This window comes from Ovis canadensis, chromosome X (assembly GCF_042477335.2).
Source record: "Ovis canadensis isolate MfBH-ARS-UI-01 breed Bighorn chromosome X, ARS-UI_OviCan_v2, whole genome shotgun sequence".
In the NCBI taxonomy this organism is placed as follows: domain Eukaryota; kingdom Metazoa; phylum Chordata; class Mammalia; order Artiodactyla; family Bovidae; genus Ovis; species Ovis canadensis.
The window spans coordinates 60,149,082-60,175,044 of record NC_091727.1 but is presented as its reverse complement, the minus strand read 5'-3'; the positions used below and the strand labels follow the sequence as shown (position 1 = coordinate 60,175,044).

Sequence of the window (25,963 nt, the reverse complement as noted above, 5' to 3'; positions counted from 1 at the left end):
GGCCTCTCTTCAATGACCTTTGCTCCCAACCTCTGGGTGGAATAGAAACAACACTCATAGCAACCCTCATATGTGTAGCACAATTTGGAGTTTCCAGAGCACTTTCACATACATTATCTCATTTATCCCTTGAATATCATCCAGGTTAGTTTTTGTACCCTTGCGCATACTTGGGAAAACTGTTTTAGCAATCATTAATGTTTTCCTAATATGCTGGGAAAGATTGAGGACAGAAGGAGTAGGGGATGACGGAGGATGAGATGGTTGGATGGCATCACCGACTCAATGGACATGAATTTGGGTGAACACCAGGAGTTGGTGATGGACAGGGAGGCCTGGTGTGCTGCGATTCATGGGGTCGCAAAGAGTCAGACATGACTGAGCAACTGAACTGAACTGAACTGGATATGTTTCATAATCAACCCAAAGATGGCTGGTCTTAATTATATCACCATATTCTTAGCTACACTGTTCTCTTCCCCACTCCCTTTAACAATTTTTTCAGCAGTTCCCAGACACTAATCATATATTTATATACTTTTAAGCATCCCTCCCCTCAATTTAGAGTCTTTTAAGTTATGTTTGTCTTTTTTAGATTTGTGCTTTTCTATTGTGGATGTGTGTATTTTCACATGTTTTGATTAATTTTATTTTTTTTTTTTAAATTTTAAAATCTTTAATTCTTACATGCGTTCCCAAACATGACCCCCCCTCCCACCTCCCTCCCCACAACATCTCTCTGGGTCATCCCCATGTACCAGCCCCAAGCATGCTGCACCCTACGTCAGACATGGACTGGCGATTCAATTCTTACATGATAGTATACATGTTAGAATTCCCATTCTCCCAAATCATCCCACCCTCTCCCTCTCCCTCTGAGACCAAAAGTCCGTTATACCCATCTGTGTCTTTTTTCCTGACTTGCATACAGGGTCGTCATTGCCATCTTCCTAAATTCCATATATATGTGTTAGTATACTGTATTGGTGTTTTTCTTTCTGGCTTACTTCACTCTGTATAATCGGCTCCAGTTTCATCCATCTCATCAGAACTGATTCAAATGAATTCTTTTTAACGGCTGAGTAATACTCCATTGTGTATATGTACCACAGCTTTCTTATCCATTCATCTGCTGATGGACATCTAGGTTGTTTCCATGTCCTGGCTATTATAAACAGTGCTGCGATGAACATTGGGGTACATGTGTCTCTTTCAATTCTGGTTTCCTCGGTGTGTATGCCCAGAAGTGGGATTGCTGGGTCATAAGGGAGTTCTATTTGCAATTTTTTAAGGAATCTCCACACTGTTCTCCATAGTGGCTGTACTAGTTTGCATTCCCACCAACAGTGTAGGAGGGTTCCCTTTTCTCCACACCCTCTCCAGCATTTATTGCTTGCAGATTTTTGGATCGCAGCCATTCTGACTGGTGTGAAGTGGTACCTCATTGTGGTTTTGATTTGCATTTCTCTAATAATGAGTGATGTTGAGCATCTTTTCATGTGTTTGTTAGCCATCCGTATGTCTTCTTTGGAGAAATGTCTATTTAGTTCTTTGGCCCATTTTTTGATTGGGTCGTTTATTTTTCTGGAGTTGAGCTGCATAAGTTGGTTGTATATTTTTGAGATTAGTTGTTTGTCAGTTGCTTCATTTGCTATTATTTTCTCCCATTCAGAAGGCTGTCTTTTCACCTTGCTTATATTTTCCTTTGTTGTGCAGAAGCTTTTAATTTTAATTAGATCCCATTTGTTTATTTTTGCTTTTATTTCCAGAATTCTGGGAGGTGGATCATAGAGGATCCTGCTGTGATTTATTTCTGAGAGTGTTTTGCCTATATTCTCCTCTAGGAGTTTTATAGTTTCTGATCTTACATTTAGATCTTTAATCCATTTTGAGTTTATTTTTGTATTTTCACATGTTTTGAAAGAGAAAGATTTTAACTCACATGGTTAACATTTGCTTTTGGCTGAATTAGAATTGCCCCATTGGATATTAATTCTATCTGTACAGTGACAATTGTTTTTAATAAAATTTTCTTTTATTTTTCTACCCCAACATCTTTATTCTTGCTGAGTCATTATCTGTTGCTCTGTACACTGGAATAAAAAACAAGGTAAATATTTGTGACATCTTGAACTTTGTTAGCTCTTTTTATTCTCCTCTGTTGATATACTAATCAACAGTACTGGACCAAACATTGCTATCACTAACAGTTGAAATACTTCAACCACTTTGTAAATGAAAAGAGAAGCTTGATAAAAACTGTAACAACCACCTGTGGTCTCTGAATTATTTCTATTCCATGCACATATTGTGATATATTTGAATATTAAAAGACAATCTACTTTTGTCACATACTGATGCTCCTTCACCTACCTGTACCAACAGCTGACACTATTGCTTATCTATTACTTCTTAAAACTTTGTCTTGTAATATCCCATCCAGGTTCTATTCTTTCTTCCCTGGATTCCCCTTCTTGGTTGCTGCTGGCTATTCTTCTTCTTCCAGCTTCAAATACAGATGTCCATTAGTGTTTCGTTCTTAACATTTTTCTTAGCTCATCAAGCCTCTGTTGTGATTTACTTAGGCCAATGTTGCTTAACCCTCCAAAAGTTTGTTTTTTTATTTAATTCATCTAAGGTTTAAGTATGTTTTAAAAGTGAAAGTGTTAGTTGCTCAGTTGTGTCCGACTCTTTCTGACCCATGGACTGTTGTCTGCCAGGCTCCTCTGTCTGTGGAATTCTCCAGGTAAGAACACTAGAGCATATAGCCATTCCCTTCCCCAGGGAATCTTCCTGACCCAGGGATCAAACCTAGGTTTCCTGCATTGCAGGCAGACTCTTTACCATCTGAGCCAACAGAGAAGCCCTATGTTTTAAAGTACCCCAGATAATTCTGATGTGCATCCATGAACTGAGCTGGTATTTTTATGCATTTGACTTATTTCTAGCCCTAACTTATGTTCTACATATGTTAATTGCCTGTTGGGCACCACCACTAACATTTTCCTTTGTTCACTCCAACTTTCCAAACTTAAAACAACTCAATATTAAGTATGTTGTTGTTTGTTTGTTTGTTTGTGTAACTAAAAAGGAACTCCCCTTTCACACTCTTTGTGGTCCCGAGGATATCCTGGCTTCCCAGGCAGAAACCTTTAGAATCTTCTCTGACTTATGTCTTTCTCCCGATTCTCACGTCCATGTAATTGTAGGGTCCTATGGACTTTCCTTGTAAGATCCGTATCTCCCATCATCACTTCCTTTTTGCTCCTATTGCTACCATCTTTATCCTGGCCCTTATCTACTAGGGATTGAGCAGAAAACCTATCTAGTCATTCTTTAAAGAACAGATGAATGTTCAGAAAATATTTTTGTCCCTATAAGATTACTGAGGAAATAGTAAATTTAAGTGACAGCCTGGGAGGACCTCCATTCCCTATTTTAGAGTTCAATACTGCCTTGGAAAGCATGTCATAATCATAAGTCTTAAATTACCTGTGAAACGAATCACCAGTCCGGGTTCGATGCATGATACTGGATACTTGGGGCTGGTGCAATGGGACGACCCAGAGGGGTGGTACGGGGAGGGAGGAGGGAGGGGGGTTCAGGATGGGGAATTCATGTATACCTGTGGTGGATTCATGTTGATGTATGGCAAAACCAATACAATATTGTGAAGTAATTAACCTCCAATTAAAATAAATAAATTTATATTTTAAAAAGAATAAAAAAAGAAAACCACAATGTTATATACCTGAAAAAACCATTACCTGTGAATCCTGGCTTTGTTTAATGCTAGTTAAAGAAATTTCAATTCAGTTAAGGTGCTCAGTCATGTCTGACTCTTTGCAACCTCAAGGACTGCAGCAGGCCAAGCTTCCCTGTCCATCACCAACTCCCAGAGCTTGTTCAAACTCATATCCATTGAGTCGGTGATACCACCCAACCATCTCATCCTCTGTCGTCCCCTTCTCCTCCCGCCTTCAATCTTTCCCAGCATCAGAGTCTTTTCCAATGAGTCAGTTCTTCCCATCAGGTGGCCAAAGTATTGGAGTTTCAGATTCAGCATCAGTCCTTCCAATGAATGCTCAGGACTGATTTCCTTTAGGATTAACTAGTTTGACCTCCTTGCAGTCCAAGGGACTCTCAAGAGTCTTCTCCAACACCACAGTTCAAAAGCATCTATTCTTCAGTGTTCAGCTTTCTTTATAGTCACATCCATACATGACTACTGGAAAAACCATAGCTTTGATTAGACAGAATTTGTTGGCAAAGTAATGTCTCTGCTTTTTAATATGCTATCTCGGTTGATCATAACTTTTCTTCCAAGGAGCAAGTGTCTTTTAATTTCATGGCTGCACTCACCATCTTTAGTGATTTTGGAGCCCCCCAAAATAAAGTCTCTCACTGTTTCCAGTGTTTCTCAATCTACTTGCCATGAAGTGATGGGACCGAATGCCATGATCTTAGTTTTCTAAATGTTGAGTTCTAAACCAACGTTTTCACTCTCCTCTTTCACTCTCATCAAGAGACTCTCTAGTTCTTCACTTTCTGCCTTAAGGGTGGTATCATTTACATATCTGAGGTTATTGATATTTCTCCCAGCAATCTTGATTCCAGCTTGTACTTCATCCAGCCCGGCATTTTGCATCATATACTCTCCTTATAAGTTAAATAAGTTAAATAATACATATAAGTTAAATAAGCAGGGTGACAATATACAGCCTTGACATATTCCTTTCCTGATTTGGAACCAGTCTGTTGTTCCATGTCCATTTCTAACTGTTGCTTCTTGACCTGCATACAGATTTCTCAGGAGGCAGGTAAGGTGGTCTGGTATTCCCATCTCTTTAGGAATTTTCCACAATTTCTTATGATCCACACAATCAAAGTCTTCGGTGTAGTTAATAAAGCAGAAGTAGATATATTTTTTTTGGAACTCTCTTGCTTTTTCAATGATTCAACAATTTGATGGATCAACAATTGCCAACGATTTGTTGGCAATTTGATCTCTGGTTCCTCTGCCTTTTCTAAATCCAGCTTGAAAATCTGGAAGTTCACAGTTCACATACCCTAGAAGCCTGGCTTGGAGAATTTTGAACATTACTTTGCTAGCATGTGAGATGAGTACAATTGTGTTTGAACATTCTTTGGCATTGCTCTTCTTTGTGTTTGAAATGAAAACTGACCTTTTCCAGTCCTATGACCACTGCTGAGTTTTCCAAAATTGCTGGCATACTGAGTGCAGAACTTTCACAGCATCATCTTTTAGGATTTGAAATAGCTCAACTGGAATTCCATCACTTCTACTAGCTTTGTTCATAGTGATGTTTCCTAAGGCCCACATGACTTCACATTCCAGGATGTCTGGCTCTAGGTGAGTGATCACACCATCTTGGTCATCTGGGTCATGAAGATCTTTTTTGTATGGTTCTTGGTGTATTTGAGGTACTTTTTTTCTCTTTAAGCCTCTGTTTTAAAAATCCATTAATTGGTGATAACAATGCATGGCTTATTCTCAGAGTTATTGGAAGAAACTATTGAGCTAACTGGTATGAAACCCTTTCCAATTGTGAAACCGTTCACTAGGCCAGAAGATTGTTAACATTTTTTGTAAATATTTTACCATTCACTCATCCAGCAAATATTTATTTAGTCCCTACTGTATGCCAGGCATGTTCTAGGCATAGGGGATGAAGTACTAAACACAACGACCATGATCTCATGGTGCTTACATTTTAGTTGGGTTAAAAATAAGCAATAAATAAACAAATAAATAAGATATAAAATGTGTTAGATGGTCATAAGTGCAATTGAGCAGAATGAAACAGGAGAAGGACATAGGGAATATGATGGGAAGTTGAAGTTTTAATAGGGTGGTTAGAAAAGCCTCCCTAAGAAGATATTATAAGATCAAAGAACTGAAGAAGGTGAGGAAAGTAGCAATGTAGATATCTAGGGGAACACAATCCTGACTAAGGGAACAGTGAGTGTGAAAGGCCTTAAGGTGGGAGTATTTTCAGGTTAGTTTCAGGAAGAGCAAGGAGATTGGCATGGTTTGAGTTAAGAGAATATTAGGAAGAAGAGTAGATTATGGGATCAAAGAGGTGATGAGGAGGTAGGAAGATCACCTAAAGCCTCATTGGCCATTATGAGGACTTTAGTTTTATTGAGTAGGGAAAGCCATCAATGCATTTTGAGGTTGGAAGTGACATGGTTTAACGTGTTTTAAAAGAATCATTCCACCCTCAGCCAATGTCACACTATCACTTATTCTTTCCAGTAAAAAATGAGTAGGCCTCAAGTTACTCCCTCATCAACTTCCCTCTAAATGTGATGGAACATAAAGTCCTTTTTATGACTGCATCTAATATTCAGGCAAAATGTACAAGAGCCAAAAAGAGCCTTAAAATAATGATTTTCAGGGAATTCCTTGACTATCCAGTGGTTAGGATTCTGAACTTCCACTGCTGGAGGCCTGGGTTTGATCCCTGGTTGGGGAACTCAGATTGCACAAGGTGAGTTAAGGAACCAAAACAGAAAAAAACAAACAATGACTTTCAAAGTTGGCCAATTATACAGAGTGAAGTAAGCCAGAAAGAAAAACACCAATACAGTATATTAACACATATATATGGAATTTAGAAAGATGGCAATGGTGACCCTGTATGCAAGACAGCAAAAAAGACACAGATGTGTATAGCGGACTTTTGGACTCAGAGGGAGAGAGAGAGGGTGGGATGATTGGGGAGAATGGTATTGAAACATGTATACTATCATGTAAGAATTGAATCACCAGTCTATGTCCAATGCAGGATACAGCATGCTTGGGGCTGGTGCACGAGGATGACCCAGAGGGATGTTGTGGGGAGGGAGGTGGGAGGGGGATTCGTGTTTGGGATCGCATGTACACCCGTGGTGGATTCATGTCAATGTATGGCAAAACCAATACAGTATTGTAAAGCAAAATAAAGTAAAAAAAAAATAAAAAAAAAAGTTGGCTGTACGTGAGAATCACCTCCTGAACTTTTAAAAATTCCAAATACATCAGAATCTCAGAAATGCAAACCAAATATATGTGTTTTTTGGAGTTCCCAAGATGCACTAGGTGAGAATCACTAGTAAAAGATTTGACCAAATCCTCATGGTATGATTGGGGACCTTGAGTCCAGCAGTGGGGAAGAATACACTTTTGACAGCAGAGCTAGACCTGGGAGCACTCACCATTCTGAGGAATGCAGAATTCACAAATATGTGGGCAGAAAGAAGATAAGAGGTTTGATAGTTTGGAAGCAGATTATGGGCAAGAGAAAGCTGGGATAGAAGTGGCCCTGAGCCATGCCAAGAAAGAGAGGGCTGAGAGCCAGCACCAAGTGATGAAACAACATCTGGATTATAGGCCAAACATCTGGAAATAATGAAGGCATTGCATAGATTAGAAGCTTGATTTTCAAAGAAATTACTATTCTCAAGCCCACACTGAGCAACTACTTTGATTTTTGCCAGTCCCCTGCATGTGGGTGCCTGGGTAGGCTCACAAGGAGAGGAATGGGCAGGGCATGGACCACCTGCTGTCTTCCTCATCCTCTTTAATCTCACATCTCCTGCACAGCCCAGGCAAGGCAAATATCTTCCATGAAGTCCTGAGTTCTTAATTTAGACCTGTCATCCTGTTTTGCCCACCCGTCCTAGATAGAGAAAGCACGTTTCATCCCACAGGCATGTGCAAGTTGAGAAGAACAGCAGTCACAAGCTGTGGCCAAAGGCAGCTGCACTGGCAGTAGTTTAAGTACCTAATATCAGCAGAAACTTGGCAACATCAATTTTTCAGGGCACCATGAGCTCATGTGGGAATTACTATTAATGTCAGCCTCATTGCTTACCCTTTTCCCTGTCAACTTGCATTCTTATTTTTCTAGGTTATTTTTTTCAAATGGAACAGGATCAGGACAAAAGGATAGACAGGGTGAACAGTCACATGACAGAGACAGACAAAATAAGGAAATACTCTAGTCATCTTACCACTTGTCAGCCCCTCTGGTTAAACTCAATCAATAACCCAAACAGCACTTAATAGATAAATTTGCATTAAAAAGTCATTTGGAGGCATATATAAGAATATTCATAATAAGTTTTTAAATTTTAATTTGGGGAATAACAAGCATTGTCTAATAGAATAATATAGGGTAGTTCAAGGTATTAAAGGAAATGCTGAAGAACTAGGTTTGTTTATGCAATATAATTCTCATGTCATAAACTTCACTTGGAGAAGACTCTTTAGAGTCCCTTGGACTGCAAGAAGATCCAACCAGTCCATTCTGTACATTGGCCACCTCATGCAAAGAGTTGACTCACTGGAAAAGAATCTGATGCTGGGAGGGATTGTGGGCAGAACGAGAAGGGGACAACAGAGGATGAGATGGCTGGATGGAATCACTGACTCGATGGATGTGAATCTGAGTGAACTCCGAGAGTTGGTGATGGACAGGGAGGCCTGGCGTGCTGCGATTCATGGGGTCGCAGAGTCAGACACGACTGAGCGACTGAACTGAACTGAACTGAAAGTGTACAGTTCACTGTTTTTTTTAACATGTTCACCAAATCACACAACCATCACTACTATCTAGTTCCAGACAGTACCCATTAAGTAGTTATTTCACATTCTCTCCTTCCCTCAGTTCAGTTCAGTTCAGTTCAGTTCAATCACTCAGTCATGTCTGACTCTTTGCAACCCAATGAATCGCAGCACACCAGGCCTCCCTGTCCATCACCAACACCCGGAGTTCATTCAAACACGGCAGTGGTAAGGAATAAATGTTCGGAGTATTACTCAGCCATTAAAAAGAATACATTTGAATCAGTTCTAATGAGGTGGATGAAACTGGAGCTTATTATACAGAGTGAAGTAAGCCAGAAAGAAAAACACCGATACAGTATACTAACACATATATATGGAATTTAGAAAGATGGTAATGATAACCCTGTATGCGAGACAGCAAAAGAGACACAGATGTGTAGAACAGTCTTTTGGATTCTGTGGGAGAGGGAGAGGGTGGGATGATTTGGGAGAATGGCATTGAAACATGTATAATATCATATAAGAAACGAATCCCCAGTCTAGGTTTGATGCAGGATACAGGGTGCTTGGGGCTGTTGCGCTGGGATGACCCAGAGAGATGGTATGGGGAGGGAGGTGGGAGGAGAGTACAGGATTGGGAACATGTGTACACCCATGGAAGATTCATGTTGATGTATGGCAAAGCCAATACAGTATTGTTAAGTAAAATAAAGTAAAATTAAAAATAATAAAAATAATAATAATAAAAGAAGGAATAAATGTTGCTATACATGTTATGGGTAAATCTCACAGATGTTGTATTGAATAAAGAAAGCCAGAAACAAAAGAGGGCTCTCATATGAATCAAATTTACATGACATTCAAGGACAGGTTAAACTAATAATGGTGATAGAAGTCAGAATAGAAATTACTTCAGAGAAGGAAATGGCATTGACTGGGAAGGGGGATGAGAGAGTCTGCTGAGGTAATGAAAAGGTTTTGTATCTTTATCTGAAAGCATTTGTATGTGTATATTCCCCGGTGGCTCAATGGTAAAGAATCTGCCTGCGATGCAGGAGACACAGGAGCTGCGGGTTATATTCCTGGTTCATGACAATCCCCTGAAGGAGGACATGGCAACCCACTCCAGTATTATTGTCTGGAGAATACCAGAGACAGAGGGGCCTGGTGGGCTATAGTCCATGGGATTGCAAAGAGTCAGTGACGACTGAAGTGACTTAGCACACATCCATACATATGTCAAAATTTTATAGATCCATCTATGTTGCTGACTTATACAGCAGTTTGGAGGATTCAGATGTATCTTCTGGGATACTTTGGAAGAGTGTCTAGCTGCAGTTATAGGACACATCAGAGTAGCTCTGATTTTCTCAAAACTTAATTATTCTCTCTTACCTTCTCTTAAAATAAAAAGGCAGTACATCTACAACAGGACACTGCTGACCACAGGGAAGAACTTGACATAGGCCTGAGTTTGTCCCTTGGTAATAATTTAACCATTACTAGACAATGTTACTCATAACCATGACTTCTTCAGAACAGATCAGTCATTGCGGCTTCCCTTTAAAAAAGGTAATTTGTTAAACTTATTGTGAAAGACAGTTTAATTTGCTTGCTTGGGATAAACAGTTTGACAAAATAGAAGGAAAAAAAAGGCCTATGTTCATTCCCTGGAGCCTGATATGGGGATTTGGCCATACACCTAACTTGCCTATTCACAGGTCTCAAAGCCAAGGTTAGAGGGACATGTTAAGATTCATTCCACATGACATTTATTAGATGGAAGGGGCTCTGGATACCAAATATAATAGAGTGTCTCAGACACCCAAAGGGCAGAAACAGATGCTATGGAGATTTCAGATGCCTATATTGGGAGCTTATCTTAAGGGCTCTTTGGCTCCTGCCAATGATTTTCTGTTTTTGTGGGCAAGAAGAGGATACAGGGGAGTTGCCCAGACCAGTATTCTGGCCCTGTGCCCATGACACTTAATTCTTTTGTCATGATAGCTGTGAGACCACTGATAGTTCTTGTTCCTAATGACACGATGTGGGGTAGGGAGGGGAGTGTGCCTACTGAGGCTGACACTATGGGTCAGTAATAAAAACAACAGACGGGAGCATCTTAAGCTTATGTAAAAAATGGGTTTTGTAGCCTACTTTCTTCTTAATGAAGAAATGGGAAAAAATGGCCCAGTTGATCGTGGGAAAAGGTACATTCAAGCAAGAATGCCAGACAGGAAAACTTACTCCATTGCTACTGGGGACTTTTGAAGGGAGGAATGATGGTATCTAGCACAAGGTATACATACACACTCCCCTCTCTTCTGACTGGAAGTACACATTTAGAATTTTATATACTTTGAGAAACCACCTGAAGTTCACCGTGGTATGAGGTTAAGGAGTGAACAAAAGAACCTCACCCCACCTTTCTCTTCGAACAATGTATCAGTTACTTACATTAAAATTCATCTTTGTAGAAAATTACCTCTCTGTATACTCAACTCTATCTTATTTTGTATAACTTCCCAAATCCTTCAGAATGCTTTGATGGACCTTAGTTCCTTTAATCATTCCAAGGACTATATAAGGTAGGCAAGGAATGTACCAACCCCTTTCTTCAGATTAAGTAACTGAAGCCAGAAAAAGTAAAGGGACTCATACAGAATCATAGATTGAAAGAAGATCCAAGTAAGTTGACCAACCATCCCAGTTTACCTGAGACTGTCCTAGGTTCAACCCTGGAAGTCCCATATCCTGAGGAAACTTATTAGTCCTAAACAAACCTGTATCAGGATAGAACCAATATCTCCCAACTCTTTGACCAATGTTAATGCCAGTGCCTTATACCATTTGTATTCTGAGAACTGTTATCTCAGTAGTGTTCCCTTTTCTCTGCACTTTAATGTACCAGGACATTTCTTCATGCTGGATCATTCTCCCCTCCCATGCTTCCAAGGACAGAAGCAATAACAGCTAGTTGTCTTCAAAGGTACTTGAGACAGTTTTGGCAAAAGAGAACCATCCTTTAGCTTTCTCATCCACAAAGGGATAATATTGCTTACAACATGGGTGTTGTGTGGATCAAATATAATGAGTATGAAAGTGCTTTCAAAACTGTTAATAGCTGGTAACATATGAGAGATTTTGGCTATACTCATTCCTAGGCAGATACCAGCTTCTTGTCTTATCATTTTCTTTCCAGTTCAGCAAGTGTTACAGCCACTAACTGTATGAACATTGGTGAATTCCTTGGTCTTTATGCCTCATTTTTCACACATTCAAAATTAGGCTAATAATAATTCATGATATGGTTGTTTTAAAGCTTGAATTATTACATTTAAACCATTTTTAAGAATTCTTGGCACATGGTTAGTGCTATATAGGTATTAGCTGTTTTGAGTTGGCTTCCTCAAACCTTCTAACCCAGGTCCATAGACAAGAAGTCCATAAACAAATTGAGATTGAAGCCACTACTTGCCTTGAGATCCTTTCCATTTGTCCCATAATTGTATTCTGTGCCCACAGCCTTCCCACCATGGATTGCCAAGAAAATGAGTACTGGGACCAATGGGGACGGTGTGTCACTTGCCAACTGTGTGGACCTGGACAAGAGCTCTCCAAGGTAAGTACCCCTGGTCAGGATACTTATTTCTGTTACATCCTAGAAAAGCAGACTGGCAACCAAGAAAGTCCAAGATTAGGAGAGTCGACCCTATCTGTGGCTAATAGGTTTAGCATATAAAGCATATGAAATCCAAAGATTATGATAATAGCAGTCACAGTTCCATTAAGAATTCAACCTGGCAGCATCAGAGGCAGGGGAGGATTCCATGAGATAATGGAGTATCTCAAGAGATATATAATGCAAAAGCTTAAGAAGGCTGTTAAGTATTATGGATATATGTCAACTAAAGCAAGATCCACTCATTTGGGGTTCAGGGGCCAGCTATCAAGTCTTGGGAATGGAAAAGAGAGAAGAACTGAGTAGGCTGAAATGTGGCCTCTGTATAGAGAGACTGGGCCACTGAGGAAACTGAAAGATGGGGGAACTAGGAAGGGACTAGAATCCCAGTTGGTAACAAAACAACCCACAAGGCAGGAATTTTATATTCAATCCTGATTTGTAGAGCTGCTTAATTGTTTCTGCTTCAGGTCCCTGTTAGTCCCAGAAACTGAGGTTGGTATTAAATTGAGACTGAAGTTTGGGACACAAAGTTTGGGAGCAGACAGCCAGCAATTTTTTTTCACAATCACATATTTTCTGCAGTTGTCTGTTAATTTAGCAATCACTGGTTTTGTTCATTGTTATTCAGTTGCTAGGTCATGTCCTACTCTTTGCGACCCCATAGACTACAGCACACCAAGCTTCCATATCCCTATCCTTCACTATCTCCTGAGTTTGCTCAAACTCATACCCATTGAGCCAATGATGCCATCCAAACATCTCATCCTCTGTCACCCCATTCTTCTCCTACCCTCAATCTTTCCCAGCATCAAGGTCTTTTACAATGAGTGGACTCTTCACATCAGGTGGCCAAATTATTGGAGCTTCAGCATCAGTCCTTCCAGTGAATATTCAGGGTTGATTTCCTTTAAGGTTGACTGGTTTGATCTCCTTGCTGTCCAAGGGACTCTCATGAGTCTTTGCCAACACCACAGTGCAGAAGCATCAAGTCTTCAGTGCTCAGGCTTCTTTATGGTCCAATGCTCACATCCATACATGACTACTGGGGAAAAAAAAAAAAACAGATTTGACTATATGAACCTAATCAGCAAAGTGGCATCTCTGCTTTATAATATGCTGGCTAGGTTTGTCATAGCTTTTCTTCCAAGGAGCAAACGTCTTTTAATTTCTGCAGTCACTGTCCACAGTGATTTTGGAACCCAAGAATATAAAGTATGTCACTGTTTTCATTGTTTCTCCATCTATTTGACATGAAGTAATAGGACTGGAGTGAAGAAGAACTAAAAAGCCTCTTGATGAAAGTGAAAGAGGAGAGTGAAAAAGTTGGCTTAAAGCTCAACATTCAGAAAATGAAGATTATGACATATGGTCCCATCACTTCATGGGAAATGTATGGAGAAACAGTGGAAACAGTATCAGACTTTATTTTTCTGGGCTCCAAAATCACTGCAGATGGTGATTGCAGCCATGAAATTAAAAGATGCTTACTCCTTGGAAGAAAAGTTATGACCAACCTAGATAGCATATTCAAAAGCAGAGACATTACTTTGCCGACTAAGGTCCGTCTAGTCAAGGCTATGATTTTTCTAGTAGTCATGTATGGATGTGAGAGTTGGACTGTGAAGAAAGCTGAGCACCAAAGAATTGATGCTTTTGAACTGTGATTTTGGAGAAGACTCTTGAGAGTCCCTTGGACTGCAAGGAGACCCAACGAGTCCATTCTAAAGGAGATCAGTCCTGGGTGTTCTCTGGAAGGCCTGATGCTAAAGCTGAAACTCCAGTACTTTGGCCACCTCATGCGAAGAGTTGACTCATTGGAAAAGACTTTGATGCTGGGAGGGATTGGGAGCAGGAGGAAAAGGGGATGGCGGATGATGGGATGGCTGGATGGCACCACCGACTCGATGGATGTGAGTCTGAGTGAACTCCGCAAGTTGGTGATGGACAGGGAGGCCTGGCGTGCTGCGATTCATGGGGTCGCAAAGAGTCGGACACTACTGAGCGACTGAACTGAACTGAACTGAACTGAGTGGGACTGGATGGTATGATCTTAGTTTTTTGAATGCTGAGTTTTAAGCCAGCGTTTTCACTGTCCTCTTTCATTTTCATCAAGAGGCTATTTAGTTCCTCTCTGCTTTCTGCCATTAGGGTTGTGTCATCTGCATATCTGAGGGTATTGGTATTTCTCTTGGTAATTTTGATTCCAGCTTGAGCTTCATCCAGCCCAACATTTCACATGATGCACTCTGTATATCTGTACACATGATGTACTTTGGGCACCTAATGGGAAGGACTAACTCATTAGCAAAGACTGTGATGCTAGGAAAGATTGAAGGCAGGAGGAGAAGGGGGCAACAGAGGATGAGATGGTTGGATGGCATCACTGACTCAGTGGACATGAGTTTGAGCAAGCTCTGGAAGTTGATGATGGACAGGAAACCCTGGCATGCTGCATTCCATGAGGTTGCAAAGAGTTCAACATGACTAAGTGACTGAACTGAACTGACCGTATATAAGTTAAATAAGCTGGGTGACAATATACAGCCTTGACATAGTTCTTTCCCTATTTGGAACGAGTTCATTGTTCCATGTCCGGTTCTAGCTGTTGCTTTTTGGTCTGCATACAGGTTTTTCAGGAGGCAAGTAAGGTGGTGTGGTACTCTCATCTCTTTAAGAATTTTCCACAGTTTGTTGTGATCCACACAGTCAAAGGCTTTAGTATAGTCAATGAAGCAGAAGTAGATGTTTTTCTAGATTTCCTTGCTCTTTCCATGATCCAACAGAGGTTGGCAATTTGGTCTCTGGTTCCTCTGGCTTTTCTAAATCCATCTTGTACATTTGGGAGTTATCAGTTGTATTGTTGGGGCCTAGCTTGAATTATTTTGAGCATCACCATGCTAGCATGTGAAACGAGTGCAATTGTGTGGTAGTTTGAACATTCTTTCACATCGCCCTTCTTTGTGATTGGAATGAAAACTGACCTTTTCCAGTCCAGCGGACAGTGCTGGGTTTTCCCAAGTTGCTGGCATATTAAGTGTAGCACTTTAATGGCATCATCTTTCAGGATTTGAAATAGCTCCACTGGAATTCCATCACCTCCACTAGATTTGTTTCTACTAATGCTTCCTAAGGCCTACTTGACTTCACAATCTAGGATCTCTGGCTGTAGGTGAGTGGTCACACCATTGCGGTTATCCAAGTCATTAAGACCTTTTCTGTATAGTTCTTCTGTGTTTTCTTGCCACCTCTTCTTAATCTCTTCTGCTGCTCTGAGGTCCATACCATTTCTGTCCTTTATTGTGTCCATCTTTGGAGAAGGGAATGGCAACCCACTCCAGTATTCTTGCCTGAAGAATCTCATGGACAGAAGAATCTGGTAGGCTACAGTCCATGGGGTTGCAAAGAGCCAGACATGACTGAGTGACTAACACTTGCATTAAATATTCCCTTGGTATCTCTAATTTTCTTGAAGAGATCTCTACTCTTTCCAATTCTGTTGTTTTCTCTGTTTCTTTGCATTGTTCACTTAAAAAGTCTTTTTTATCTCTCCTTGCCATTTTCTGAAACTCTGCATTCAGTTGGGCATATTTTTCTCTTTATTCTTTGCTTTGTGCTTCTCTTCCTTTCTCAGTGATTGTAAGGCCTCCTCAAACAACCATTTTGCCTGTTTGCATTTTTTGCCGGCGGGGGGGGGAATAGTTTAAACACCTATAAACTGGCAGGCATGGTTTTAGGCACTGTGGATGTGGCAAAACAATTTTTTTTTGCCTTCACCAACCTTACCTTTTTTTTTCTAAATTTATTTATTTTTTATTGAAGGATAATTGCTTTACAGAATTTTGCTGTTTTCTGTCAAACCTCCACATGAATCAGTCATAGGTCAATTAGTGAAACAGTGAATAAGATACATACATAGATATGGAAGTATGATAAGAATTAAATTACAGTGATCTTATACAGAGTGACTCCTATGTTTAGCTCCTATCATGTAGTACAGGAATGCCTTTTTAAGGAGGTGCCTTCTGGGAAGAGGATAGAACTAGTGCAGAGTTCCAAGATGAGAGTGAACTAGGAATGTTCAAAGAAGAGGAAGAATATAAGTACAGCTGATGATTGTTGGGTGAGAGACAGAGTAGTACATAATGAGGTCTTGGAGAGAGATATTGGCCAAATCATGGGGACTCTTCAAGTTTATGATGAGAAACTTTTTTTTAAGTGCACCAGGAATCCTTCAGAGAGCTTTAGGTTTGAGCGTCCCTGGTAGCTCAGATGGTATATAATCTGCCTGCAATGCATGAGGCCCCGGTTTGATCCTTGGATCAGGAAGATCCTATGGAAAAGGGAAAGGCAACCCACTTTAGTAATCTTGCCTGAAGAATTTCGTGGACAAAAAGCCTGGCAGACTACAGTCCAAGAGTCACGAAAGAGTCGGACACAACTGAGCAACTATCACTTCACTTCACAGGTTGGAGAGTGGCATGATCCCCTGACTGAAACAAAATGTAGTAATTATTTAGCCTGCCTCTTTTCTACCTATTTTGCAAATAAAGACTAAGGCCCAGTGATATCAAGAAAAAAGCACTAATTCTAATTTTAACTCCTCTACACATAACATTCTATACCACAGTGGGGTACCCACATGGTTTATAAGGGATCCCAAGACCAAGGAATGATCACCAAGAGTTCGGTCATGCTGGACATTAGGATGGACCCAATGGAATAAGCTACTTGGTTTGACAAAAATCTATTTTAAATATCACATTGATCTTCATAATCAAAAGTCTCAGCACTTTTATAAGAACAAGGTATTAGATGTATTCCTGTCATGTACATGGCCATTACCTTTAAAGTCACCCATATTTACAAAACCTCAACTTCTTCAAGGGGAAAAAAACAGGTCTTTCTGTCAAACTGTTATTTGTTACCAAACTCTCTAAAAGTAGCCCATGATGAAATGTATATTTGTCTAAGCATCTCTTTGGTTGTAATTTGTTTAGCACTACTATAAAGCTCAGAAAAAAAAAATGAATTAACGGCAATACTGTGTTCTTCCAACAACTTTACATATAAATAGCTTGTGCTTGTATAGCAGCCTGTGCTTTGTAAAGAGCTTTCATGTGCATTATCTCATTTGGCTGTCATTCCCACCAAGAAGGTATTATAAACCCCATTTTAGATGATGAAACTAAGACTCAAAGAGGATATGTGTCTTGCTTAAAGTCACAATGGTTCGGTAAAAATAAACATGAGGCAGATGCACATGGATTTGAGTCCCAGCTTTGCTGTGGGCAAATTAATCTTTTATTCAGTTAGGATGTACTAAGTTAAAAATAACATAAAACTGGTGCATGGGGATGACCCAGAGAGGTGTTGTGGGGAGGGAGGTGGGAGGGGGGGTCATGTTTGGGAACGCATGTAAGAATTAAAGATTTTAAAATTAGAAAAATAAATAAATTTTTAAAAAAACCAAAAAAATAAAATAAAAGTCTTTTATGAGAAGACAAAAAAAAATAACATAAAACTTAACACTGACTTGAACCATAAACACGTTTACTTACGTAATGAAATCTGAAAGCAAGAAAACTTGGTGTTGGTTGGGCAGAATGTTGTCAACATCCTAAGCACCTTGCTAATTTTTCCTCATTCTTGTGGTCCTTTGGTTGTTACCATAACTGAAAGCATTACATCCTTACATCATAGTCAAAGTTAGGAAGAAGGGGCAGGGGAAAAAGCAGCTTAATATTGTAAGGGGAGAAGGTGGCACTAGTGGTAAAGAACGTTCTTGCCTAATGCAGGAGACAGAAGAGACACAGGTTTGATCCCTGGGTTGAGAAGATCCCCTGGAGAAGAGCATCGCAACCCACTCCAGTATTCTTGCCTGGAGAACACCATGGACAGAGAGGAGCCTGGTGAGCTATAGTCCATAGGATCACAAAAAGTTGGACACGACTGAAGAGACTTAGCACACACACACATTTTCCTAGAAACTCCCCAACAGGTTTCCTTTTGAATCTTTTGTATCATATTAACCAGAGTTGGGCATTATAAGTATCTCAAAATTGCATCTGATGCTAGGACATGAGTACTTGGCAAACAAAAATGAGATTGCCACAACAGAATAAGACCAATTAAGAATCAGTTCTTGAGACTGGTCACTTTACCACCCAGAATGAAATAAATGTTATGTTAATAAGGAAGAAAATGAGCAATGAATTTTGGATAAGAAGCTAACAGCATCTGACACAATCTTATTTTTATAATTTATTTTATTTAGTTTTTAAGTTCACTCATATGAACTGTAAAGTGTTAGTCACTCTGTCGTGTCCAACTCTTTGTGACCCCATGGTCTGTAACCCACCAAGCTCCTCTGTCCATGGACTTCTCCATGTAAGAATACTAGAATTGGTTGCCATTTCCTTCTTCAGGATGAACTGTAAACATCATTGTAAATAAATCTTTAGAGAAGAGCAACACTCTTCCAGCAGGACATTTTTAGAAGTAAAATGATCAAGCTAAATAATGCATTCAGTTTTAAGATTCTTGTAATACATTAGCAGATAACACTTTTTTTCTTTATTTTACTAATTTCCACTATAATTACAATTATTTTCAATAGTGAATGGAGTTCTTATATCCCAGAAACCTAACCAAGCATAAATAATGTATGTGGCTATCATCTATTTTATGTCTTCCTTTGTCACATTAAATTACTAACATGAGAGGACTTTGTTTGTTTGTTTTTCCTTTTTTTATTTGATAGGAGAAAATATCATCTTTTGGTGTTTGTTTATTTGCAGTGTTGTAAACTGTTTCTGAATTTTTGTTTTCTTATTCTACTCACTGTTTATCATTCATTCTTCATTCAAGTAGGGCACCTGACTAGAAATTCATATAGCAGAATATGGAGTATTTTAAAACTCTTTTATATAATGTATAATATTTTTAAAAATCAAAATTGGTTTTAATTTTATTTCATTTTGTCATTATCTCTTGACTATTTAATGAATATATCATTGATATATTAATTTGATAACCTATATTAATAAATTCCAAAATTAAAATATCTTCCATCCCCAGGATAAGGCATTTTTTATTGTGATTTTGGGTTAAATGCCCTCTTATGTTTTAGAAGTTAATATTTTATTTATAATAAATAAGTATTGGAAAATCCCATGGACGGAGGAGCCTGGTAGGCTGCAGTTCATGGAGTCGCTAAGAGTTGGACACGACTGAGCGACTTCTTTCACTTTTCACTTTCATGCATTGGAGAAGGAAATGACAACCCACTCTAGTGTTCTTGCCTGGAGAATCGCAGGGATGGCGGAGCCTGGTGAGCTGCCATCTCTGGGGTTGCACAGAGTCAGACACAACTAAAGCGACTTAGCAGCAGCAGCAGCAGCAGCACTCTTATTTATAAATAAGTATAATAAATAAGTTGGAGAAGGCAATGGCAACCCACTCTAGTACTCTTGCCTGGAAAATCCCATGGATGGAGGAGCCTGGTAGGCTGCAGTCCATGGGGTCTTGAAGAGTCGGACACGATTGAGTGACTTCACTTTCACTTTTCACTTTCATGCATTGGAGAAGGAAATGGCAACCCACCCCAGTGTTCTTGCCTGGAGAATCCCAGGGACGGGGGAGCCTGGTGGGCTGCTGTCTTTGGGTCGCACAGAGTTGGACATGACTGAAGCGACTTAGCAGTAGCAGCATAATAAATAAGCACACTATCAGCATCAAAATTGATATCAGAACTATGCTGAAAATGAAGTAAAAGTGTTACTTGCTCAGTCGTGTATGACTCTTTGTGACCCCATGGATGGTAGCCTGCCAGGCCCCACTATCCATGGAATTCTCCAGGTAAGAATACTGGAGTGGTTAGCTAGTCTCTTCTCCAGGGGATCTTCCCAACCCAGGGATCGAACCCAGGACTCCTGCATTGCAGACAGATTCTTTATAGTCTGAGGCACCAGGGAAGCCCTTGTGCCTCAAAATTTATATCAGAACTGTGCTAGCTTAGTAAAATTAATTAAGAAGATCAATATTTTTCTTGTTATAAAACTAGTTAGCAGGAAAAGAATTTGGGAGGACATGATCATTTGAACATGTTTTCTTTGTTTCCCCATTAGAAAACAAAATTTTCAATATAAATTTTTCATGATACTTTCTTCCCTTTTAATTTCTTAATAAATGAAACTTCTATTTAAGAAATTCTTTTTCAAATTAATTAATTTATTTTAATTGTAGGATAATTAATTTACAATGTTGTAATGGCCTCTGTCATACATCAGCATGAATTGGCCATAGGCATATGTGTATCGTTGCCCTCCTAAACCTCCCTTCCAACTGCTTCCTTACCCACCCGCCTTCAGGTTGTTACAGAGCACCAGCTTTGGATCCCCTGCATCATAGATGAAACTCCCCCTGGCTATCTATTTCACATTTGGTAAAGTGTCAGACTTTATTTTTGGGGGCTCCAAAATCACTGCAGATGGTGATTGCAGCCATGAAACTAAAAGACACTTACTCCTTGGAAGAAAAGTTATGACCAACCTAGATAGCACATTCAAAAGCAGAGACATTACTTTGCCGACTAAGGTCTGTCTAGTCAAGGCTATGATTTTTCCAGTAGTCATGTATGGATGTGAGAGTTGGACTGTGAAGAAGGCTGAGCACCGAAGAACTGATGCTTTTGAACTGTGGTGTTGGAGAAGACTCTTGAGAGTCCCTTGGACTGCAAGGAGATTCAACCAGTCCATTCTGAAGGAGATCAACCCTAGGACTTCTTTGGAAGGACTGATGCTAAAGCTTAAACTCCAGTACTTTGGCCACCTCATGTGCAGAGTTGACTCATTGGAAAAGACTCTGATGCTGGGAGGGATTGGGGGCAGGAGAAGAAGGGGACGACAGAGGATGAGATGGCTGGATGGCATCACTGACTTCATGGACGTGAATCTGAGTGAACTCCAGGAGTTGGTGATGGACAGGGAGGCCTGGCGTGCTGTGATTCATGGGGTTGCAAAGAGTCGGACACGACTGAGCGACTGAACTGAACTGAACTGAATGTGTATATTTGAGTGCTATTTTCTCAAATCATCCCACCTCGCCTCCCATTGTGTCCAAAAGTGTCATCTTTATGTTATGTCTCCTTTGTTGCGCTGCACATAGGATTGTCAGTACCATCTTTCAAGATTTCATATATGTGCGTTAATATATGATATTTGTCTTTCTCTTTCTGCCTTACTTCACTCTGTATAATAGTCTCTATGTTCTTCCACCTCATTAGAACTGACTCAAATGTGTTCTTTTTTATAGTTGACTAGTTCTTTGGAAGGAATGATGCTAAAGCTGAAACTCCAGTACTTTGGCCACCTCATGCAAAGAGTTGACTCATTGGAAAAGACTGTGATGCTGGGAGGGATTGGGGGCAGGAGGAGAAGGGGACGACAGAGGATGAGATGGCTGGATAGCATCACTGACTCGATGGACATGTGTCTGAGTGAACTCCGGGAGTTGGTGATGGACAGTGAGGCCTGGCATGCTGCAATTCACGGGATTGCAAAGAGTTGGACACAACCGAGTGACTGAACTGAACTGAACTGAATACTCCTTTGTGTATATGCACCATAACTTCATTATCCATTCATTTGATGATGGACATCTAGGTTGCTTCCATATGAACATTGGGATACATGTGTCTTTTTCAGTTATGGTTTCCTCAAGGTATATGCCCAGTACTGGGATTGCTGGGCACATGGTAGTTTTATTCCTAGTTTTTCAAGGAATCTCCATACTGTACTCCATAGTGGTTGTATCAATTTTCATTTCCACCTACAGTGTAAGAGTGTTCCCTTTTCTCCACTCCCTCTCAACATTTATTGTTTGTAGATTTTCTGATGGTGGCATTCTGCCCAGTATGAGATGATATTGTTGTTTGTTAAGTCGTGTCTGACTCTGTGATCCCATGAATTGCAGCACACCGGGCTTCCCTGTCCTTCAACTCCCAGACTATGCTCAAACTCAAGTCCATTGAGTCGGTGGTGCTATCCAATCATCTCATTCTCTGTCGCCCCTTTTTCCTCCTGCCCTCAGGCTTTCCAGCATCAGGGTCTTTTCCAATGAGTCGGCTCTTCACATCAGGTGGCCAGAATTTTGGAGTTTCAGCTTTAGCATCACTCCTTCCAATGAATATTCTGGGTTGATTTCCTTTAGGGTTGACTGGTTTGATCTCCTTGCAGTCCAAGTGATTTTCAAGAGTCTTCTCAAGCCCCACAGTTTGAAAGCATCAGTTTTTCAGTGCTGAACCTTCTTTATGATCCAGTTCTCACATACATACATGACTACTGGAAAAAAAAAAAAAACATAATTTGACTATAGGGACCTCTGTTGGCATTTGGGAAATGATAACGCATTGTAGTTTTGATTTGCATTTCTCTAATAATGAGTGCTGTTGAGCATCTTTTCATGTGTATGTCTTCTTTGGAGACATGTCCGTTTAGATCCTCTGCCCTCTTTTTGATTGGATTGTTTGTTTTTCTGGTATTGAGGTACATGAGCTGTTTGTACATTTTGGAGATTAACTCTTTGTCACTTGTTTTATTTGCTATTATTTTCTCCCATTCTGAGGGTTGTCTTTTCACTGTGCTTACAGTTTTCATTCATTTTGCAAAAGCTTTTAATTAGGTTCCATTTGTTTATTTTTGTTTTTATTTCCATTACTCTAAGAGGTGGGTCATATAGGATCTTGTGTTGATTTATGTCAGAGAGTGTTCTGCCTGTATAGTTTTTGGTCTTACATTTAGATGTTTAATCCATTTTGAGTTTATTTTTGTGTATGATGTTAGGAAATGTTCTAATTTCATTCTTTTATACATCGTTGACCAATTTTCCCAGCAACACTTGTTGAAGACACTATTTTCTCCAGTGTATTTTTTTTTTTTGCCTCATTTGTCAAAGGTAAGGTGTCCATAGGTGTATGGATTTATCTTTGGGTTTTCTATCTTGTTCCACTGGTGCATGTTTCTGGGTTTTGCCAGTACTATACTATCTTGATGATTTTAGCTTTGTAGTATAGTCTGAAATCAGGAAGGTTGATTGCTCTAGCTCAGTTCTTCTTTCTCAAATTGCTTTGGCTATTCAAGGTGTTTTGCATTTCCATACAAATTGTGAAATTATTTGTTCTAGTTCTGTGAGAAGTACAGGCATAGTTTGATAGGGGTTGCATTGAGTCTATGGATTGCTTTGGGTAGTATAGTCATTTTCATTATATTGATACTTCCAGTCCAAGAACATGGTGTGTCTCTCTATTTGTTTGTGTCATCTTTGATTTTTTTTATCAGTGTCTTATAGTTTTCTGCATATAGGTGTTCTCTTTAGGTAAATTTATTCCTAAGTATTTTATTCATTTTGTTGCAATGGTGAATGAGATTGTTTCCTTAATTTCTCTTTCTGATTTTTCATTGTCAGTATATAGGAATGCAAGAGATTTCTGTGTATTAATTTTATATTCTATGACCTTACTACGTTCATTAATTAGCTCTAGTAATCGTCTGGTGGTGTCGTTAAGGTTTTCTGTGTAGAGAATCATGTAATCTGCAAACAATGGAAGTTTTGCTTCTTTTCCAATCTGAACTCCTTTTATTTCTTTAATTCTCTGACTGCTGTGGCTATGGCTTCCAAAACTATGTTGAATAGTCGTGGTGAGAGTGGCTCCTTCATCTTGATTTTAGAGGAAATGCTTTCAGTTTTTCACCATTGAGGATAGTGTTTGCTATGTGTTTGTTGTATATGGTCTCTAATATGTTGAGGTATGTTTCTTCCGTGCCTACTTTCTGGAGAGTATTTATCATAATGGGTATTGAATTTTGTCAAAGTCTTCCTCTACTAAGATGATCATCTTGGTTTTATCTTTCAGTTTATTAGCATGGCATATCACAGTGTTTGATTTGCATATATAGAAGAATCCATGCATCCCTGCAGTAAAGCCCACCTGATCATGATGTATGATCTTTTTAATATGTTATTGAATTCTGTTTGCTAGAATTTAGTTGATGATTTTTTCATCTATGTTCAACAGTGACATTAGCCTGTAATTTGTGTGTGTGTGTGTGTGTGTGTGATCTTTGTCTGGTTTTGGTATTAGGGTGATAGTGGCCTCATAGAATGAGTTTTGCAGTTTTCCTTACCCTGAAACTTTCTGAAAGAGTTTGAGTAGGATAAGTGTTAGCTCTTCTCTAAATTTTTGGTATAAATTAACTGTGAAGCCATCTGGTCCTGGGCTTTTGTTTGTTAGGAAGATTTTTGTTTACAGTTTTGAGTTCCATGCTTGTGATTGGTCTGTTCATATTTTCTATTTCTTCCTGGTTCAGTTTTAGAGGGCTATATTTTTCTAAGAATTTTCCCATTTCTTCCAAGTTGTCCATTTTATTGGCATATAGTTGCTTGTAGCAGTCTTTTATGATCCTTTGTGTTTCTGATTTGTCTGTGGTAACTTCTCTGTTTTCATTTCTAATTTTATTGATTTGGGTCTTCTCCCTGTGTTTTCTTGATGAGTTTGTCCATTTTGTTTATCTTCATAAAGAACCAGCTTTTAGTTTTATATATCTTTGCTATACTGCTGCTACTGCTAAGTTGCTTCAGTCGTGTCTGACTCTGTGCAACCCCATAGACGGCAGTGCACCAGGCTCCCTCGTCCCTGGGATTCTCCAGGCAAGAACATTGGAGTGGGTTGACATTTCTTTCTCCAATGCATGAAAGTGAAAACTGAAAGTGAAGTCGCTCAGTCGTGCCCAACTCTTAGCGACCCCATGGACTGCAGCCTACCAGGCTCATCTGTCCATGGGATTTTCCAGGCAAGAGTACTGGAGTGGGTTGTCATTGCCTTCTCCGGATCTTTGCTATAGCTGCCTTCATTTCTTTTTCAGTTATTTCTGCTCTGATATTTCTGATTTCTTTCATTCTAGTAACTTTGGGGGTTTTTAGTTTTTCTTTTTCTAGTTGCTTTAGGTGTAATGTTAGGTTATTTATTTGATGTATCCCTTGTTTCTTGAGGTAAGCTTGTATTGCTAAGAACTTCCTTGTTAGCACTGCTTTTACTGCGTCTTGTAGGTTTTGAGTAGTCGTGTTTTCACTTTCACTTGTTTATATGCATATTTTGATTTACTTTCTCATATCTTCAGTGATCTATTGGTTATTCAAAACTGTGTTGTTTATCTTCCATGTGTTTGTGCTTTTTATAGTCTTTTTTTCCTGTAGTTGATATCTAATCTTACTGCATAATGATCAGGAAAGATGTTTGAAATTATCTCAGTTTTTTTTTAATTAACGGGGCTTGTTTATGGTCCAGGATGTGATCTATCCTGAAGAATGTTCCATGTGCACTTGAGAAAAAAAGTGAAATCTATCGGTTTTGGATTAAATGCCCTGTAGATATGTTAGGCCCAACTGCTCCAATGTGTCATTTAAAGCTTGTATTTCCTTATTAATTTTCTGTCTAGATGATCTGTCCATTGGTGTGGGTGGAGTATTTATTAAAGGCCTCCATTATACTGTGTTGCTGTCAATTTCCCCTTTAATAGTTGTTATCATTTGCCTTATGGATTGAAGTACCCCTACATTGGATGCATATATATTTATAATTGTCTTCTTCTTGGATTGATATCTTGATCATTATGCAATGTCCCTCTTTATCTCTTAAAACAGGCTTT

General features: G+C 39.4%; 1 protein-coding gene across 3 annotated transcripts in view; it reads left to right on the top strand.

Moving 5' to 3' along the window:
* Positions 1-25,963, top strand: part of EDA2R (ectodysplasin A2 receptor) — a 98,643-nt gene that overhangs the window by 4,538 nt on the left and 68,142 nt on the right. For all 3 annotated transcript variants that reach the window (XR_011446147.1, XR_011446146.1, XM_070290267.1), the window contains exon 2: positions 12,101-12,197. Coding sequence is in view for 1 of the 3 variants with exons in the window: in XM_070290267.1 (XP_070146368.1) it covers positions 12,111-12,197 (87 nt within the window). In the remaining 2 variants the exon portion in view is untranslated. The remainder of the gene's footprint in view (positions 1-12,100; positions 12,198-25,963) is intronic.